The sequence below is a fragment of the Tenrec ecaudatus genome, chromosome 16, assembly GCF_050624435.1.
Source record: "Tenrec ecaudatus isolate mTenEca1 chromosome 16, mTenEca1.hap1, whole genome shotgun sequence".
Taxonomy (NCBI): domain Eukaryota; kingdom Metazoa; phylum Chordata; class Mammalia; order Afrosoricida; family Tenrecidae; genus Tenrec; species Tenrec ecaudatus.
This window is the reverse complement of record NC_134545.1, coordinates 87561097-87581025: the sequence shown is the minus strand read 5'-3', so window position 1 is coordinate 87581025 and position 19929 is coordinate 87561097. Positions and strand designations below refer to the sequence as shown.

Sequence of the window (19929 nt, the reverse complement as noted above, 5' to 3'; positions counted from 1 at the left end):
CTGTGGTGGGTTTTTGGTTGTTTTGCTTAAAATTAAGTATGTCAAATACTATTGGAAGCATTTCTACATTCTCATCATTTTAATTTTTACTCAGAACTATGCGTTAGAAAAGATCCCAATTTTACTATGAAAAAACCCCTGAGACTTAAAGGGTAAGCAATTTGGAACAAGTGCATCTTCCCCAAGCATGTGAATTCAAAATGAATTAGCCCCACTTTGGTCTCACAGCAAAGAGGCTGAAATGTGGAGAAGTGAGGATCTCACCATTGCTATAGCATTACTGATGACTAATAGGGTGAGGGGCTTGATACCCCAACATACCCATCAGTCCCCAAATACACGTATGATCTAAAAATGATACTTGCTGGCGTCAGCAGTCCCCTAGCTTCTCCTCGCTCAAAGCTTGCCACCCCTATGCTTCTCCTAGAGGGACACTCTGGAGGTGCCGGATGTGATAATGGAAAAAAGAACACTTCCTATTGCTCCTCCTGTTCCGCTTTGGTAGGATTTGGGGTTTCTTATCTGCGTGTTCTGAGGAAAAGAGAGTGGGAAGACAATACTAAAATTGTCTTAAATCCCAGTGACCTATTTCCATGTATTTAAGCTAGTCCCATAAAGCGTTACAGTCTGGGATAGCCCGAGGGGCAGTTTTGCACTGTCCTATGGGGCCACTCAGGAGAAAGTCAGGGCTCTCTACGCCTATACGTAGAGTCATAGTCTGGGGCAGAAACTCCACCTGTCCTAGGTCACCCAAGTAGGTGTCGGCTTGGAGTAGAGTCTGATTTCCTTTACGGGGTCCCTACGAGTCAGGTTCAACTAGACAGCAGTGGCTTGAGACATTCACTGTGCCAAGAAAATCTTATAAGGATCCACATTTACTACCAATGAAATGTGTGCATTGAGAAGGGCCCCTTGGAAAGAAATATACTACTTTATACTTAACTACAGTAAACATAAACGCAGAGCCCAGAGGTTTAGTCGTACAAGTTGGAGTAGTTAAGAGCAGAGAACCATAAGATACTCTCTTGGCTCAGTCATAAAGAGCATTGTAAATTGTGCCTGGATTTGCTAATCATTAAAATTCGTTAACCACGATCGTTTAGACTGTCTCAGAATGTAAACAATTCTGAGGTGCTCTGGGAAAGGGGCAGGTGGTAAGTACTCCGCACTTAAAACCAACAGAAAAAGCAGAAGCAGGTCTTTTCCTGTTTTGTCCAGATCATAGCAAGTCAGAGCCAGTATGCAACCATAGTCTCTTCTGATCTAAAGACCTAAAGCGCAGGTTCTGGTGACCCCATTAACTCAAATGACCTCCACACCTCAGGAAGGGTTCTCTGCGGAAATTCAGCTCCTTCACAAACACTGAATCAAGGAACACCGGGCGGCATGAATGGAACCTGGGCTTCAAATGTTTTGGTGACGTTAACTTGTCTGGGTAAATTTCACAGGCTTGTGCTGTGAAATGAAAAGAGCTGAAACTGTTCCCAAATCTCTGCTCCCATAGAAGGAAAGACCAACGGGAAACTATCATTAAGGGATACTCAAAATTAGTGTAACAAAGTTAAATCAAAAGAATTCACTTGGGGAACCCATTACAGGGATCTACATATAACCTCCTCCCTGGGGGACGGACAACAGAAAAGTAGGTGAAGGGAGAGGTCAGACAGTGTTAGATATGGCAAAATAATAATTTATAAATTATCAAGGGTTCATGAGGGGAGAGGGGAGAGGGAAGGGGGGAGGGGTAGGAGTAGGACATGGGGAGCTGATGACAGAGACTTGGGTGGAGAGCAAATGTTTTGAGAATGATGAAGGTAACGAATGTACAAATGTGCTTTATACAACTGATATATGTATGGATTGTGATAAGAGTTGTATGAGCCCCCAATAAAATGATTTTTTTAAACCAAGAATTCACTTGTATGTAACTATTTGAGCTTTCAAGCACGTGGTTATTCCATACCCATTCTTTAAAGCCATCGAGTCAATTCAGATGCGTGGCAACCTTATATGACAAAGCAGAAGCGCCCCATTGGGTTCTCGGGCTGAAATCTCTACGGGAACAGGTCACCCAGTCTTTTCTACCGCAGCCAGTGAGTCCAATCCAACCAGGACTTTCAGTTAACAGCCAAACACTTAACCTTTGTGCCCCAAGGCTCCCAAGTTATATGGGGAGCCCTAAGCAAGTCAGTTACTTTCTCTCCTCTCTCCTACAGTCAGAATGCTCCTGAAGTGAGGATTGTGAGACTTCTCAGGTACTTTGGATGTGTTACCGGGGGAGAGGGGAGGGGAGACCAGTCCCTGGAAAAGGACATCATGCTTGGTAAAGTGGACGGGAAGCAACAGCAACTCGATGAGATGGACTGACACCACAGCTGCAAGGACAGGCTCAAACATAACAACTGTGAAAACGCAGAGTTTCATTCTGTTGTGCACAGGGTCGCTGTGGGTCTGAACCAACTGGACGGCACCTCATGACCACCACCCTCTCCTAGAGTTTATTTTCCTTTCCCTCTTTAAGAGGCTGACTAGGCCAGCATTTTCTAAACTCCCCTACCCATAAAACTTGTCTGAAGGAAACTGTTAACAATCTGTATTTCAAGGACTGTCCCTGGAGATTGTGGTGCAGGGCATTTCTGAGAGAGGCTCAGGGTCTTATTCTTCGTACGTGGCGCAAGTAACTCCTATCGTTTGGCAAACCTGGCACACTCTGGACTAGATGGTCCTCAAACTACCTGTCAGCTCTATTCCTTATACTATCTGAATACTTTGTAATGATGTTCCAAACAGAGCAGGCCTACAGGACCTGCCCCCCAGGGTCCCAAGGCTGTAATCTTTACAGAAACAGGCGGCCGCATCTTTCTCCAAGAGCTGACATTTTGGTCCACAGTAAAGTCCTTACCCACTGTCCCAAGGGGGCTTCTTCACACAAGAGTAGCGCCCTGCAATGTAGCTTTCCCTTTTCCTACACTATTGTGCCTTAGTATGTCTAAGACCATCCTAATCCTTTAGTAGGATTTACTATCTTATCTCTGAACCCTGGTGGTGTGGTGGTTATGCATTGGGCTGCTAACTGCAAGGTCAGCAGTTCCAAACCACTAGCCACTCCTCGGAGAAAGACAGGATTTCTACTCCCACAGAGTTAGTCTATCCTGTCCTGAAAAAGGGGGGGGGGGGGACAAAGAGAAATGATTGCATGGCATACACAAGGGCAGAGTTGTAAAGGACGCTCATTAGAAAAAAACAAGATAAAGGCATATCTTACAATAGGAAGAAACAGTTGTAGAATAGCTCATCAAGGCTATGCAGTATAACGTAAGCATAAAAAGGTCTGAAAATGAACCTTCATGTTATAACTTGCAAACACTGGTAATAAAACGCCTTTGATTGTGGATCAAAGTGGCTGAAAAAGTGATTCGTTACCATATATACTCGTGTATAAGCTCAGTTTTTCAGCACATTTTTAATGCTGTTTTTGTGGTAAAATTAGGTGCCCCGGCTGATATTCGGGTTGGCTTAAACTCGGGTATATACGGTATGTGGAAATTTCACAGAAGCCATGGGTTTAAAGGTTTGACTACATTTCTGTGTAGTCAGTAAAACAGAAGTATATCATGAGGAGCAAGGGGACCAAATAGAAGATAGAGGTGAAGAGCTCACGTTCTGATGTCAGACATACCTAAGGTAATGCCCCAAATTTGTAACCTACTATGCGACCTTGAACAAACATTTAACCTAAGCCTCAATTCCCTCATTTATTATGAGATTTAGCCACGGCAACTCAAGGAAGACACTCAGTCGGGTACCCGACACACAGTGTCCACAGTCAGAGGAATAGCAACATGCTTGTTTTAAAGTTAGTACACCTACTTTCTTTCAAGCTCAAGGTTTGCTCAGTTCCCTAGTAGTCAGGCAAAGAGTTCCAATCCTTAGAAAAAAGACAGGCGCGCATACTTGAATCAAGGTACCGTTTCATCTCGTTCCATAGTGTACTCTCCTACTCCCCCCTCCTCAATAAAGAATAACAAATTAATTATGCATAGCTGTGGCGTAGTGGTTACCTGTGGGGCTGCTAGCTGCTAGGTTGGTTGTTTAAAACCACCAGCTGCTCTGAGGGAGTAAGACAGGGCTCTCTACTCCCATAAAGAGTTCCACTCTGGGAAACTCACAGAGGCAGTTCTACCCTGTACTATAGGGGCGCAATGAGTTGGCATCCACTCAGTGGCACAAAATTTTTCTTAAGATATCTGGAAATGAAGACCTGATGGTTCAACCGCTAAGTGCTGAAAGTTGGAGGTCTGAAGCCAACCAGTGGCTTCATGGGAGAAAAGACTTGGCAATCCGCTCCCAGTAAAGATTACAGCCCAGAAAACCCTATGGGCAGTTCTATAGCACAATGAGTCCCAATGAGTAGGAATCGCCTCAACAACATAAACAGACAAGAGTTCCTGGGTGGCATAAACCCTTAAGCACTGACTACCAACCCAAAGATTGGAGCCTATCCAAAGGCAACTCAGAAGAAAGTCCTGGCCATCTGATTCCCGAAATTCACACCCTGGACAACCTTAGTAAGTGCAGTTCTACAAAGAGTCACTGTGGGTCAAAATCGACTGGGTGGCCTCTGTACAGAAAAGGATTCAATGCATTCTGAATTCGGAAAGTTTATTCTCAATGAGATGGGGATTGATGATAATACCAATTTGGAGGAGTTCAGGAGATACTGTAGAATTTATTTTTGTTTTTTGGAAATGGAAAAGTTGGAAGAAAGAGGGAAGAAGAGAAAGAAAAAGGTCTTTAAATGTACACACCATTATTCTTTGGAGAAAAACCAGAGAAGGCTGGCCAACCACATTATTTCATAAGTGAATAAGAAAGTGAAGGGGAAAAATGGGTAATAGTCTAATTCACACATATAAAATAACCAATGTAGTAGTTAGTAAGGTTAAAGTGATGAAAGAACCAAGAAAGAGGTGACAAAATCAATGATGCTTATAGTTTAAGTAATGAACTTCATCCTTAAATTTCCCTTATGCACCCAACTTTCTTTGCCACTAAGGCCCTAGCTATACATTGGATTGCTAATTGCAAAGTCAGAGGTTCAAACCCACCAGCAGCTCCAAGGAAGAAAGATGAGGCAATTTGCTCCCCAGAAAAGCTATATAGAGTCACTATGAGTCCCCATTAACCTGATGGCAGGGAGTTGGGTGGATCTTTGTCATTACTTTGTTTCAAATTCAAGTGTCCCTTTAGCTTACACCATCTTTGAAACTAAATATGTCTTTCTGAAAAAGGAGAGACTAAAATCTTGTCCAGTACCATCTGTCAACAATTCATGGGAAAACATTACTTAGAAGACAATCACTGTTATCAAGTCAACCCTGACTCATAGCAACACTATAGGACAGGGGTCAACTGCCCAAAGGGATTCCTGAGACTATAAATATGTACAGGGGTGGAAAGCCTCATCTTTCTCACAGAGAAGGACTGCTGGGTTCCAACCGCTGACTTTGTAGTGAAGCAGTCCGGCGTAACCTGCTATCCACCCGGTTCCCTCACAAGATACAGTTCAGAGAAATGTTGTGAGCAAACTGGAGAAGGGGTTTCTCTTAAAAATCAATCCATCACAGGGAAATTGTTCAAGAACAATGAAAAGCAGATTTCAAAGTAATGTAAATTGTGCTATTTTTCATTCAGCCATGATTAATGAGTAGTAAGGTGAGTGACTAAATTCTAAAAGAAACACTTCAGCAAGGAGCACAAACTAATGTTATCAATCCATCTATTAGATGCACAAAACTTCTGAGTAATAATAATGTTAAGAACCATACAATGAATTGTCCGTATCAACAGTAGGAACTTGCAATAGAAATACAGCCATTTAGAAGCATGTTCAAGCATCTCAAACTAGCTTCTACTATTACAGCTATTACTGCATATTAACAGAGAGACTGGTTAGTGCTCCAATTAGCAACTTAAGTAATCAAAGACTAAGGATACAACCTAAAGAAGCTAGAGAAATGGACATTTTCTTTTTACTGCTTAAGAACCCCAGAAGAATCTCATTCTGCTTTTAAATGCTAATCACCAAGCTCCAAGGCTCTATTGGGCTCAATTCCTTTATGTGAAAATTACTGCAATGAGATCCTGTTCTCGAGAGGACATCAGCCAACCAGAAAAATGGAACTGGGGCAATCACACATCTGTGAGTACATTCACGTCCTCACAGTCACTGACCCGTCACCAGGTATGCCTGGCCTGTTTCCATGAGGAGGCCGTGCTCGGTGATCAAGAATCTATTGGAAGGAAAACTTAGTTTTGATGGGCTATCGGGTCACTACAGGTGACAGACACGCTGCCCGAACATCATAACAATTATAAAAAGCCAAACTCGGCATCCTTGGTTTTTCGAATCATAACGCTGGCTATTTACCGGGGACTTCTTCTTGGCACAATATCAGGAACAGCAGTATGAGTCGTTATTTACATGGTTGTTGCGTGACCAAACTAATCCCAAAAAGCTGAATGCAGGACCTGCATCAGTGAAAACACCTTGGACCAGCCAGAGGTGACATGGCTAATATACTTTAATTACCAGGTGAGCAAGTTTCAAGAGAACACTTTGGGGCCGAAATGGCTCAAGGAATGAATAAAGCACAACTCACCCGGGGATTTGTCCCATTGGTAAAATCAGGCGTTGGGGAAATGTTTCAGGTAAATTTAAACAGATTGAGGAAGCGAGTTCAACAAGCTACAACTTCACAAAAGGTGAACTTACCTACAGTCTTTCCAAATTATATACTAATCACTAGCCTAAATTACAATAAACTTTTAAGAAACCAACCACCTCTTTCCCAGGTAACGCCAATCACATCCAAATGAGGGAATTATTTTGGCGGCAGCCGCCTTACCTCCCGCCACACCACCGCAGCCCACCCCCCACCGGCAGAAGGTCAAACAGCCCCTCACCCCCGCACAGGCAGCCACACAACCAGGGGCAGAAACCCTCGAAGATGCACTTTGAATCTCTCAAACCACGTCACCGTAGACGTTCAAGGAGGAGGAAAACGAGTGTTCTAGCTAGTTCAATGTCCCAGAAGCCTGCCCTACAGCTTGTCCGCCCAACGGCAGCGCGGGGCAATCAGCCGGCTCCTGCCTTCGCCCACCCACCCGGCGAACCCAGGCGACACACGCAACAGACCTCTCCAAGCGTCCACACGCCCAGGACTGACGGTGTCTCCGTTTGATACGGGGGGAGGTGGGGGTGGCGGAGCGCGGGGAAGACGGAGAAAGAAACCCCGCCAGTGACGGCAGGAGCGCTTCCCAGTTCAATCCGTCCCCAAATCCACGCCGCCCTTTCAGCTTTACAATTAAGAGAGCCAGGGAGAAATTCCGGTCAACTCGCCTTGGGGGGTTGGTCGGAGGGGTAGAGGGCTCGAGAAGGGAGGAAGCGGGAAAGAGAAAGAGCAAGCCAATGCGAGAAACGAAAATCTCCCACCTTTCTTAAACTCTTCCAGCATAGCGTCCAACTTAGTGTCGTTGAAAACGAAGTGCAAGGGGTGGTTATAAAATTTGGTGATGGTTTTCAGGGGGGTACAGTCGTCCGGATCCACAAAAGCCAGGTCTTTGACGAAGAGGAGGTCCACGATGTTGGAGCGCTCGCCCTCGAAGACGGGAATGCGCGTGTAGCCGCTCTCCATGATCTCCGACATGGTGTTGAAGTCCAGGATGGCCTCGCCGGTGATCATGAAGCAGTCCCGGAGCGGGGTCATCACGTCTTCCACCGTCTTGGTGCGCAGCTCCAGCGCTCCTTGGATGATGTTCAGCTCCTCCTTGACCAGGTCGTTGTAGGGGTCGGTGACCCGGAGCATCTCCAGCAGCTTCTCCCGGTTGTAGACGGTGCCGATCTCCTGGCCCAGGACGCAGTCCAGCAGCTTGCTGACCGGGTAGGAGGCAGGGAAGGTCATCATCATGAAAAACTTGGTGAGGAAGATGGTGTTGGCGCCCACGGCCAGGCCGTGCCGCGAACAGATGGCCTGGGGCACGATCTCCCCGAAGATGACGATGCCGATGGTGGAGACCACCACCGCCACGAGGCCGGAGCCGGCGATGTCGTCGAGCAGGATGGTGAGCGTGGTGTTGACCAGCACGTTGCCCAGCAGCAGTGAGCACAGCAGGTAGTTGCCCTGCCTGCGCACGGGCTCGATGCGCTTGGCGTAATTCTTCTCCTTCTCGGTGCCGCAGTTCTGCACGATGCGCAACTCCATCGGGTCCAGCGCCATGAGCCCCAGGTTGAGGCCGCTGAACATGCCCGACAGGCACAGCAGCAGCGAGATGAAGATCACCTGCAGCCAGAAGGGCAGCAGGAACTTCTTCTCCTCGCCCACGATCATCTTCGTGTCCTCGCCGTCGTGGTAAATCCAGGTGGTCTCGGCCCACGGGGGCGGCGGGAGCCCGGCCACCCCGGAGCCCCCCTTGCCCCCGACGGCGCCCCCCGCGGAGCCCGGGCCGCCGGCGCCCAGGGCGGGCGTGGAGAGCGAGGTGCACAGGTAATAGGACTTGCTCTTCTCCATCTTGCGCAGCGGCTTGATCTCGATCTCGATGATGCCCGAGGTGCGGCGGTTGAGGATGATGTGGGGCAAGATGATGATGTCTGAGGTGCGGATGCCGCAGCGCTGGGGGCCGCTGTCCGGCTCCGGCGGCGCGGGGCCACCCAGCGCGCGCTCGCCGGGGCTGTGGCGCCGCCGCTCGTGCTCCGTGAAGGCGATGCGGGACCACGTCTCGTTGTTGATGTTCTGCCCGTACACCCGCAGCTTGACCCGGGTCCGCTCGCTCACCCGCAGCGCCCCCCCTTCCATGAACGACACGTCGTTCGTGTCCTCCAGCCGCAACCCGATGATCACCGTCTCCTCGCTGTCGCTCGCCGTCGCGCAGCCGCCCGCGCTGCAGCAGCAGCTCAGCAGTAGCAGCTGCAGCAGCCGGCCCGCCGCTGCCTGCAGGACCCCCCGGCCGCGGGCGCGGAGGCTGCGGCGTGCCGCCATCTTCCTAGTGGGCAGTGCGGCGGCTGCCTGCCCGCCCGCCATCTTTACTTCGGGTTCACAAGCACCACAGCCAATCATGGGGTGGCTGCTCCAGCTGCGGCTTCATCCTTCCCACCCGGCGGCACGAGGGCAAGCACCGGGCCCTGGGCGAAGCTGCAACGGAGCGTCGCGCCCAGTGCTCAGCGGTCCGCCTCCCTGACTGACACTGGCCCGGCCTCGGCCGGCTGAGGAACCCTAGGGTCGACGGAGGGGGGGTGGGGAGGGAGAGGAGGGCCAGCGGCTCCCGCGAGAGGCAGTCCGGCGAGCCAACCACAAGCGGGGGCCCGGCCTCCCAGCCAGGGGGCTGGAATGGAGGCGTGGCCGCGAGCGGCGCCGCGGACCAATGGCAAGGGCAGTGGGTGGGAAAATGGGTTGCCACCGTCCTCAGCACGCCAGGTTTCCAACTGAAAAGCGCGTGACTCTTGTGTATGTGCGAGGAGAGGAGGCGTGGCCAGCAAGAGCTCGATGGCCAATCAGAAATGAGAGCTCCAGAAAGGGGGCGGGGTCGCAGGCCCGGTTGCCAATGAAAAGAAGCCGGCCACGGGGCTGGAGCTCGCCGAGGGGACTCAGTAGTAGATCCCCCGCGCCCGCTGTTGGCCTGGTTGGACCGATGCCCTGCAGCGCGAGGCCGCCTGTTCTCGCTGCGCGGAGTTGCTGGCCACCAAGGGCTCGACGCGCGTACAGAGGGCTTGTGCCCTCCTGCCCCACGTGCCCGAGAAGCTACGTTGACTGAAGACGGCTTAAGGCGCACGCCAATTTCACAGGAAGCCCAGGCACCCGCCGCGGCTGCGCGCGCCCCGTGCCACCACCTGTGTGCGCGCGCAGCCGCCTCCGGGCTAGTGGTGGTCCCCGCACCGCGGCCGACCGGCTCTCGCGCCTCTGTCCCCTACCTGGCTTGCGATCCTCGACTTGCGGTCACGTAGCGCCACCTGCCGGCCGTCCAGCTCCGATGGAAACCACCCCCCAAATTGGGAAGAAGTGGAACAATTCCCTAAACTTTCTAGCCCCAAGACGCATCGCACATTCGTGTTGAACGTACACATTCTCTGCGTCCATTCCTAACTTATTACAAGGTAGAAGGCCAGAAGTCTGTTTTTAACAAGCATCCTGGTAAAGTTCGAGATATGGGAAGGAGTAGGCATCCCAAGCCACTCCATAAAGGTACATTCTCAATTACACGGACAAAGCCCTGCCAAGTTCATAGTCCACTCTGGAGGGCTAAAAGAGTCCGGAGGTCTAGTTCCCCGTGACAGAGTGGCTGTCAGGTTGAACGTTTTTCTCAGCATAAGCATTGAAAAAATAATTGGCTCCTTTACAAAAAGAGTCTACAGGCACGTTTTCTTCTCTTTTTTGGAAACAAATCAAATGTTTCTGATGCATTTCTATTAGGTCTGGCTGCAGTGGCCGTACTTCTACACCTGCGCCTGATCTTAATCCAGCATCCAGGCTGAGTTTGGTAAATCTACATCTTGCCACTCTGGGATTGAAACCCGCTGGGGCTTCCCACCCCATCACAGCAAAAGCCACTAGACAAAGACCTAAACTTTAGACTCTTTAGGGCCTAATGGGTCTGCTCCCTCCCCTTCCATCTCTGACCTCATCAACTGCGGAACAGACCTGCACTTTAATTGGTTCCCAATCATCACTCTGAGCAATGGGGGAGGAAGGAGCGCATTGCCTTTGCCCAGGCTGGGTTTCCTGTGTCTGGACCTCTCTTCCCCTGGTTGTCCACATAGTCGCCAGTTCAGCTCCTTCAAGGCTTTGCTCTGTGGCCAGTTTAATGTAGCCTTGCAAACATTCCCAATACTGCACGTGTGATTTTTGCTTTATCTTCAAGGCAAAGATCATGTGCTAATATACCAAATCAATTATTAAGCTGGCGTATTGTCTGTCTCCTTTCAACTAGAACATAAACTCCTAGAGAACAAAGATGTTGTTTTCGCAATGACTCTACCACCAGGACCTACAACAACTGTGGACATTCAAATCGGTATTGATAGATGTTAAACTATATTCTGAGTATTTCAAATAATGTCCCTACTGCTTCTAGCCTTGCTTCTCCCACTGCCACCCCCTTAAGACAAGGCTTTCCACCCCCGTCAAAAATTAGTCTCAGAAACCCATAGAGGCAGCAGCTCTTCCCTGTCCCAGAAGGTCGCCACGAGTCAGCAATAAGTGATGGCAGTGAATGAATGACATTTGAAAACGATGTTCAGATGAAGAAAACCTGATTATGTTCCAGGGCTTGGCTTACATTTGTAAGAGTAGCAGTATGGAAATTTCTCTCCAAACCAAACTCACTGCCATCTAGTCTATTCTACCTCATAACAACCCTGCAAGACACGGTAGAACTGCCCTCGTGTGTTTCGGAGACTGTGATTCTACAGTAGAATGTCTCATCTTGCTCCCTTGGAGCAGCTGGTGGTTTTGAACTGCTGACCTTGCAGTTAGCAACCCAATGCATTAAAAAAATTTTTTTAGGAAAAAATGATAAATGTTAAGACTAGACATAGTGCTAAGTCAACTGATTGGAAATGAGCCCATTTTACCTTCAAAAGTAAAGTCCGAAGGGGAAAAACAAGTAAAGTCTGAATGTGTTTAAGGGAACAGAGGGAATATGATTAAAGATTCCCAAATGCTGAATGAACACTTTCCAAATAGAAGTGTGGAGAAGAGGGAAGGGGGAGGGAAGAACTTGCCAGAGAAAGCTGGACCAGTCCAGGAAGTGTGACACTAGGCAATTCAGAAGCAAGTCAGACGTTCAGGACGTCACAGTTAACTGTCCTCAAGGCCCCGCCCAGCCAGTTTACAATGAAAGATAAACCGAGCTCTGCTCGCACCAGGGACAGCAGTGAGGTTGATCCTGAGGAGAGTGGGGAGGTCAGGTTCCTTATGTACACCTAAGACACACACATGCCCGGGCCCACATTTCCTGGCCAGACAGATCTTCGTTCCCTCGTTCATGAGGGTAACTAGTCCACGCTCTGTGCAAAGCAGCAAAATCTGTAGGTGCTCTTAAGGGTCTCTCAAAATCTGAGAGGAAAAGAGTCAGCACCATCCTGTGCTCCGCTCCGCTCTCATGTGCACACTAGCTGCACGTGGCCCGAGGTTGCTGAGTAGCTGCTGCAGGCGTCTAATCCTGTTATGTTCTGACTTGGTCTCACTTCGAGCACGTCATTTAGAGAAAAACCCAATCCTTCTAGCAAATCCTTACCCTACCTAACCATTTCTTGCCATAGTCCCTCCCGGACATCCGGGGTGGAGGAAGGGCGGTGGATAAATGCGCCATCTACAAAGAATAACCTCGGACATCTGGGAGATTTGAGGAACTCGGAGACACCCTGTCCAGGCCGAAGAGTAAAACACCAAAATAGCTCCCTACACGTGTTGGGGGGCGGGGGGAAGAGTCAACAAAACCCTGAATTCTGAACATAGTTCTACAGAAGTTCTGGGTTTGTAGAGACGCTTTTTAGTTCCCCTCAGAAAAGTGCCTAGTGATAGAAAACTGTTCAACACGAATCGCTTCCGTGTTGTTACTGTCAAAGGTCAGTGAGTTGCTTCCAAGGCATAGTAACCGATGTCTAACAGAACGAAACAATGCCTGGTCACACACCACCTTCACCATAATCAGTCAGTTTGAGTCCCTTGGCTAGTGTGTCCATCCATCTCATTGAGAGTGTCCTTCCCTTTTGCTGACTCTCTCTACCTTATCCACCAGGACAGCCTCTTTTTACTGATTGATCTTTCCTAAGGACGTGTCTAAAGTGGGCAAGCCAAGTGGAACTTGAATCAGTCGGAAGCACAAGGACTTACCCAAACTTTCCAAAGGATCGCATCCATTTGCCCTGAGAGGGATTTCTCAGAAGCAACACTGCCCACTTGTTTAAATACACAAAATTCAATTTAGCGAAAAGAGGCATTTGTCCTAACAGTTAACCCAAAACAGTAAATAAAACAAAACCGGCAATGTTGTTTCCATTCTCCAGAGAATGTTTCCGGAAGCTTTGCTTGGGGCTTTCCTACTTGCCTCCTTTTCTAGGTATGTTTTGGACAGGGGTATTGGGAAAGAAAGACACAGCTTTTCTGAAAGGAAAGCTCCCTCCTTTCACAAGAGCTGATGCTCCATGAGGGCTTCCCTCCCTCTAGGGAATTTTGACTCTTGGGCTCTGGAGCACCTGAATGGAAAGTAATCACGAGGAAGCCTCCCAGTGGGCAGCCCTTCTCCGCCACCCTATGATTGGCTGTAGTCCTCCCCCAGCTCTGCAGGAATGTGCCTGCTTCCCCTCCTCCCTGAAAACTCCTGGTCCCCACAACGCCTGGCCTTGGGATCACAAGAGCATCTTACATCCCAGTCCCCCTTTCACCAGGCACCCTCTGCACCTCCAATGGCAAAACCCAAAGCGGTCTCCCCAGCACTGGGTGTCACCCTCTCCATCTCTTCCCTTTCCTCCGGAACCCCTTCTCCACCAATCAAATAAGGGCATTTCTGCACTGAAAAGGCTACTGCTTACTCCATTAAACGATGGCCCGGGAGCTGTGGGATTGTCTAGAATCTTCTAGAATGTTTGTTCAGTCCCCTTCTCCCTCTGCAATACCAGCTGTAGTCTAAGAGAGGTTCTGCTCACTGTGACCGTAAAGACCACTCAAGACAGGTCCCGGTTGTGAGGAGACCTTTCACTTACTCAGCTTTCAAATTCAAACCAGGTGGACATTAAAAATCATTTAAAGTCTAACTAAAAAGTTTAAAAAGAAACACATTTCAGGGGAGGGATGATCAAGAGGAGGGTGAGACGACTCCAAGAGAGGGCAGTCCCGGGGATGGAACATGGGGAGGAAGAACCAGTCCAGAGCCAGGTCGGCTTCAAACCTGCACGATGCCGCCCTGGCAGGACTTTCATTTATGCTTACCACTCTCGTCAGAAATACCAGGGCTCCCATACCAGCGGAGCTTTTTCCCAGGCTCTTTTTTTCCACATCCTCTGGAGCTGCCGCTAAAATCCTATTCCAATCATCCCGTGCATAGAAAAACAATGTCAGACCTCAGTGGAAAAAGGCTGCGCCTATTTTTAGTTCCTCTGAGATAGCTATTGTTTGTTTGTTTTATTTTTAAAAATCCCGAAACAGCGGGTTTCGTTCATTTCTCTGCACTTCCGAATGCCACATCATCGCCGTTTCTTTATATTGTAAACACAAAACTTGTGCTTTATTTGTCACCCCGTCCCCGCTTGTATGTGTTCGCTTCTTCGGCTCACATAGACTGTACGTTGCAGACATGGCAGTGGGCGCGGGGAAGTGACATTTGCAGCCAGAGTTACAGCGAAAACGTCCCCTTAAGGAGGTTAGCCAGCCGTGCGCATAAATCACACTGCTGTTTTCTCATAGAACACACTGAGTGGAGCCAAGGCCAAGGGCACCACTGTGCGCAGATGGCTGTGTGTCTGCTTGTTGTTTGCATTTAAAAATTGGGTATATGATATGGGATATACGAATAAAGGGGTGTGTGTGGGAAACTTCATGGTCTTTGAATTGGCTCCTGAAGCCTAAGTAGGATTTAGATACGTATAGATGTCAGAGCTATTCCAAGGACTTGTGAGATAAAAGGGGGAATATTCTGATGGAAGGAGAGGGTGAGGTGAGGTGGGAAACGGAACAGCATTGTTGAAGCAAAACATAGGTGAAGATGGCTTTTCAACCCACAAAGGCCCAGATGTCAAAGACCGAGTGCCCGGCTTGGTTCGAACACTGATGAGACTATTTGCATTATGTGGCACAGTGTTCTCTCCCAGGAATTTCCCAACATTTACCAGTGTGAGGGAGGCTAAGGGAGCTATTTTGGTCAAGGAACAGCTCAGGATACCTGGCCTGGTCTGTATCCACAAAAGCAACGCCTCCCCTCCTCCTCATAACCACGAGGAACCCCCGTTTTGAAAGAACTGCGCCAACTCCTCCTGCTCCCTGATTTCAACACAAAAATAACAAGACCTGCTTCACAGCCCTCTGAAAAGTACAGGAAGGTTAATGAGAGAGAAACGAACAATAGTTGATCAAAGATTAACGCCTGGGCTTGGAAGCCGCCCCAGACCTTCTGCGCCTGCTGCGTCAACCTTTCCTCTGGCTTCCTGACCTTTGGGGACTTTGCTTCCCGGGGAGGATGCTCATGCAATATTCACAAAGAAAATCAGGTGATGGAAGCTTGTCAACTCTGCCAACCGAGGATAAGCTGTCCTGGTCAACACGCTGGACACAATTAGGCTCTAAGTTGTATGTCAAATTACCATAAGCAGCTCTTACCCTCCTTGGTTCCCTCCTGTGAGCTTCCCTGCAATTTCCCATGTGCCTTTCTTTGCTACTGCTTGTGATTAATTAATTATAGAAGTCATAGAGCCATAGGGGAGGCCATAGACTGGCCGTTATTTGATCTACAATGAAAAAATAAAGAAACACCTCCCTTGCAAGTCTGATGAAATGGTGTTAACTGTCGCCCTAAATCCAGGGTCACAAACTCAAAGCTTATTGTGAAGCTGACTGGATAGGGGCCTGGGGACAGTGATGAGCTGCCCGGGGGAGCGCGCCCTGTCGGAAGCGGAAGCCAGGGCTCAGTTTGGGACACCCCAGTGGGGCAAAAGTACAGGCCTCATGTTGTCAACATCTCCTATCTGGTTGGATTTTCAAGAGAAGCCAGAAATCCTTATTTTATGTGCAATTTCCAATTTATCAATGTGGTCAACTTTTTTTTTTTAATAAATACCGTGACCTCCACAGAAGCTGGACCCTGTATCTGTTTCTAAGCTTGGGAGAGAACTTCAAGTCTGTCAAATCCAACCTCCTCATTGTACAGGTGGAAAAAGCAAATCTCCAAGAGGGCCAACAGTTTCCCTGTGGGCAACTAACAGCGAGGCCAGAAGACTCACCTGCTTCCTGGCTCTGGCAGCAGCATCCTGTACTCCACAGGTGACTGGCTTGAGGTCTCACAGCAAACCCAGAGCATCCTCCACTTACTGCTCGACATGGTTAGTGTCTCTGGATCCTGAATCCTGAGACAGGACCCTAAGACTGTGCGGGAGCCTGTGAGGCAACGGAGTGGTATATGGGCAGGGTGTTTTGGTTCCGAATTGATTTTCCCCTCACCTGAAGACTATCCCGCAGCATAGCCCTGCCCCAGGAAAGGAGGGGCTGCTGTGCTCTCACTGGGGAAGGGGTCAGTCCAAGACAAGCAAGGCTCCCTCAGCAGGAGGGATTAAGTACAAAACTTACATTCACAGATCCCGCCCATTAACCTCAGTGGGAGCGCTGACCGGAATGGCAGTTAAATAGTTTGGAAGGAAGCCGTAAAGTTCAAGCCATAGGTTATACCCCCAACCCCAAAACAGGTTATATTTAGGATTATACAATTCCAGCTTCACTTTTGCAAAAGAGAGTTCATTTTTAATCTGGTGAGGACGCCCTCTGCTAATTCTCGGAGCAAAGTCTACAAGATCCAAGAAGTGATCATTTATTTTAAATTTTTTTCATGTCTTACACTGACTGCTGTCTCCTTTCATCTACTTTTCTGCTGTTCATCCTCCCATACGTCAATTATTGTTATCAGTTCCCCCTTTCACCACCCTTCCCTTACCCTCCTAGCATAATAATTTATAAAGCATCAAGGGGACATTGGGGAGGGGGAGTGGGAGAGGGAGGGGAAAAATGAGGAGCTGATACCAAGGGCTTAAGTAGAAAGAAAATGGTTTGAAAAAGATGATGACAACCTGTATACAGGTGTGTTTAACTCAATGGATAGATGTATGGATTGTGATAAGAGCTGTAAGCACCCCCCAATACAGTAAAATAAATATTTTAAAGATCAAAGATGTGGTTGGGGGCTGAAGAAACTTGGCAGATATAGAAGGTAGAACAGGTACCAACAAAGTCTAGAAAACACACTCAGTTGTTTTTCTCCTGTCGGCCCACAGAGTCGATAGTCTCCCCCTGTCAGTGCCTAAGACAAAGCCTGGCTCACAGTTGGCACCTAACGAATACTTGGTGAATGACTGAATGAAAAATAGGATCGGTGGGGCCACAGTCCTTGCCAGGTGCATTTAGTGAAATTTCCTACCAACGGCGGCAGGATTCATCACTTTCTTGACTGCCCCCATTGGGGCCATGCAAAGAAAGACCCACAATCCATGAGAGGAGCATGACCTGCTGCCGTCTTGGCACCAAACCATGTCCTTTTCAGTGATGCATGGCTGTGGGGACGGGGATGCGGATGCTGATTCAGGCGACAACAGCAGCCACACAGGAATGCCTCTGCAGGCTTCATGATTTTTTTAAATAGTCTTCTCCTGTGATCCTGAAGGTTTGAAATAGTGTCTTTGATACAAGAGCCAATTAAAAGAAAGGCCATCCCTTCGACTCTTTAAGTCTCTGACAAAGCTTTTTGGCCAGAGAAGAACTGGGCCCTTTTCTGTGCCTCTGCTGCTCAGGAGGTTCATGTTGAAATGTATAAGACGTCGAGAATGGAGGCACATGGAATTTTGAGTCTCTGGGTGGCACAGTCTAGTCCTCGACTACTAGCCAAAAGGAAGGCGGTTTGTGCTGGCCCAGAGGAAAAGCCTAGGGACGTGCTGTCCAAGGCTGACAGGCTTGACAACCCTGTGGGGTCACAATCAGTATAGGCATATTGGTGACAACGCCATCAACTCTCCCATCTGTGTTTACATGATCAGAGTGAAACGATAGGGGAAACATCACCCGCTGCCAAAAGCCTTAACAGACAGCTCCCTGACGCTGGTCGGGCAGCCAAAGCAGAACCAGCCTTGGGCTGGTCCTGACATCACATAAGCTTGCAGCAGCCTTAGGGAGCCAGTGATCTGAGCCACAGGCCAGGCACACTTTCAAAGGACGTCATACAGATGAGGAAGCAAAGGCACAGCCATGTCATTTTCTCAAGGCTAAATGCTTGGCACAAACTAGGGGCTGGGAGTGGGGGAGCTATGATGTTTGGCATCAGGGGTTTGTTCCATTCCACCGACCAATCCGATGTCACTATGAGTCAGAATCAACTTGGTGGCCATGGGTTTGTCCCCTAGGAGGCCCCAGTATTAGTTGGCAGGGCTCCTGGGCTCGTGGACAGGCTCCTCTCAACCGTGCCAGGCGAATACTGCCGTTAACACAGGTGTGCTGGGTCAAGAGCTGTAGAGCCAAGAAAGTGCCGTTTAGAACAGAATCAAGGTCACAGAGAAGGCGCTTAAAGCACCAGGATAGCACCTAGTGCGCTCCTTCATCGCTCATCTGTCAGGCTGTCACGCTGTGGTGGCTTACGTGTCACTGTGAGGCTGGAAGCTATGCCACCAATACTTCCCACACCAGCAGGGTCGCCCCGAGGGAAGGGATTTCAGCGTTTCCAAACGGGAAACTGATGCGGAAGAAGGACTAGGCCATCCACTCCATGAAAACCTCATGAAGAGCAGTCCGTTGTCTGACATAGGGTCAGAAGGGTCCCTCAGGTTGGTCTCAAAAAGAAACTCAGCCACCGAGTCAAATCTCATAGTGACCCTGTAGGACAGGCTAGACCTGCCCCTGGGGGTTTCTGAGACGACAGCTCTTTATGGGAGTAGAATGCCTCCTCTTCGTTCCACCCTCGGGTTGGAAGGCGCTCAAAATACGACTGGGGAACATTTGCCTCCTCAACGTTAAGTCTCCCTTAATGCTGCAGATCGGTGTTTCCCAAAGATCCAGAGGGGCCGACAAAAGCAGATACCGATCCTTTATCCTGGATGCTGGGCTAGAGCGCAAACGTTTTTCATTGTCGCTCTTTTGTCTCAGCCACCGACATGCCTTCCAGACTGAGGAAGACCCAGAGACTTAGGGGCCACGTGAGCCACGGCCACATCAGCAAGCACCGGAAACACCCAGGCGGCCGGGGTAATGCTGGTGGCTTGCATCATCACAGGGTCAACTTCGACAAACACCACCCAGGTGACTTTGGGAAAGTCGCTGTGCAGCATTACCACTTGAAGAGGAACCAGAGCTTCTGCCCAATGGTCAACCTTGATAACTGGTGGACCTTGGTCAGTGAGCAGTCCAGGGTCAATGGTGCCAAAAGTAACACTGGAGCTGCTCCCGTCACTGCCGTGGTGCGGCCGGGCTACTACGCAGTCTGCGGAAGGTAAACGTCCAGAGCAACCTGGCATCGTGAAGGCCACATCTTTCAGAAGAGCTGAGGAGAAGATTAAGGGGGTTGGTGGGCCTATGTCCTGGTGGCTTGAAGCTGCGTGGAAGTTTAGTTGAAAGTTAAAAATGGCAACAACAACACAAAGTTTTTAATGGTCAGTGGAGCGCTGAGTAATATTTGTTTTTATTTATTTACTTATCTGGAAAAAGTGGCAGTAGGGCAAAGAAGTCTGGGACCCCATGATGTAGATGGAGCCAAAGCTTTTGGAACCTTCATTTGCTGACGGGGCTGACTCAAAGTGAGAAGAAAGGGCTGAGTGGGGAATGACAGCAAAGACATCATACGCGAAGAAAACAAAAGGGCGTTAAAAAGACAGGAGAGAAAAGGCCAAAGTGGAGGTCAGAAGAGACTGAAGAGAAATTCTCAAGAGGCAGCTTAAGAAGACAAAGTAAAACATCTCAGTGATCGGTGCAAGCACCTGGATTTAGAAAACCACGCGAGGAGACCAGGTTCACCATGTTGCGTTGCAATGGTGATTCTCGGGGCAAAATGCGGACTGATGCGGGAAACATCGAAAGAAGATGGGAGGAATACACAGGGTCACTGTACCGAAAAGAAATGGTCAATACTCAACCACTTCAAGAGCTAGCATATGACCAAGAACTGATGATATTGAAGAACTCCAAGCTGCACTGA

The 19929-nt window shown here is 49.0% G+C and overlaps 1 protein-coding gene and 1 pseudogene across 1 annotated transcript in view; one reads left to right on the top strand and one right to left on the bottom strand.

Moving 5' to 3' along the window:
* CNNM2 (cyclin and CBS domain divalent metal cation transport mediator 2) overlaps positions 1-9275 on the bottom strand; it is a 138866-nt gene extending 129591 nt beyond the window's left edge. Inside the window, exon 1 of the mRNA XM_075534479.1 lies at positions 7496-9275. Within this exon, the coding sequence (XP_075390594.1) occupies positions 7496-9116 (1621 nt within the window). The 5' untranslated portion in view covers positions 9117-9275. The remainder of the gene's footprint in view (positions 1-7495) is intronic.
* A 9617-nt stretch (positions 9276-18892) lies between these two features.
* LOC142428663 (large ribosomal subunit protein uL15 pseudogene) lies at positions 18893-19349 on the top strand (annotated as a pseudogene).
* The last annotated feature ends 580 nt before the right edge of the window (positions 19350-19929 follow it).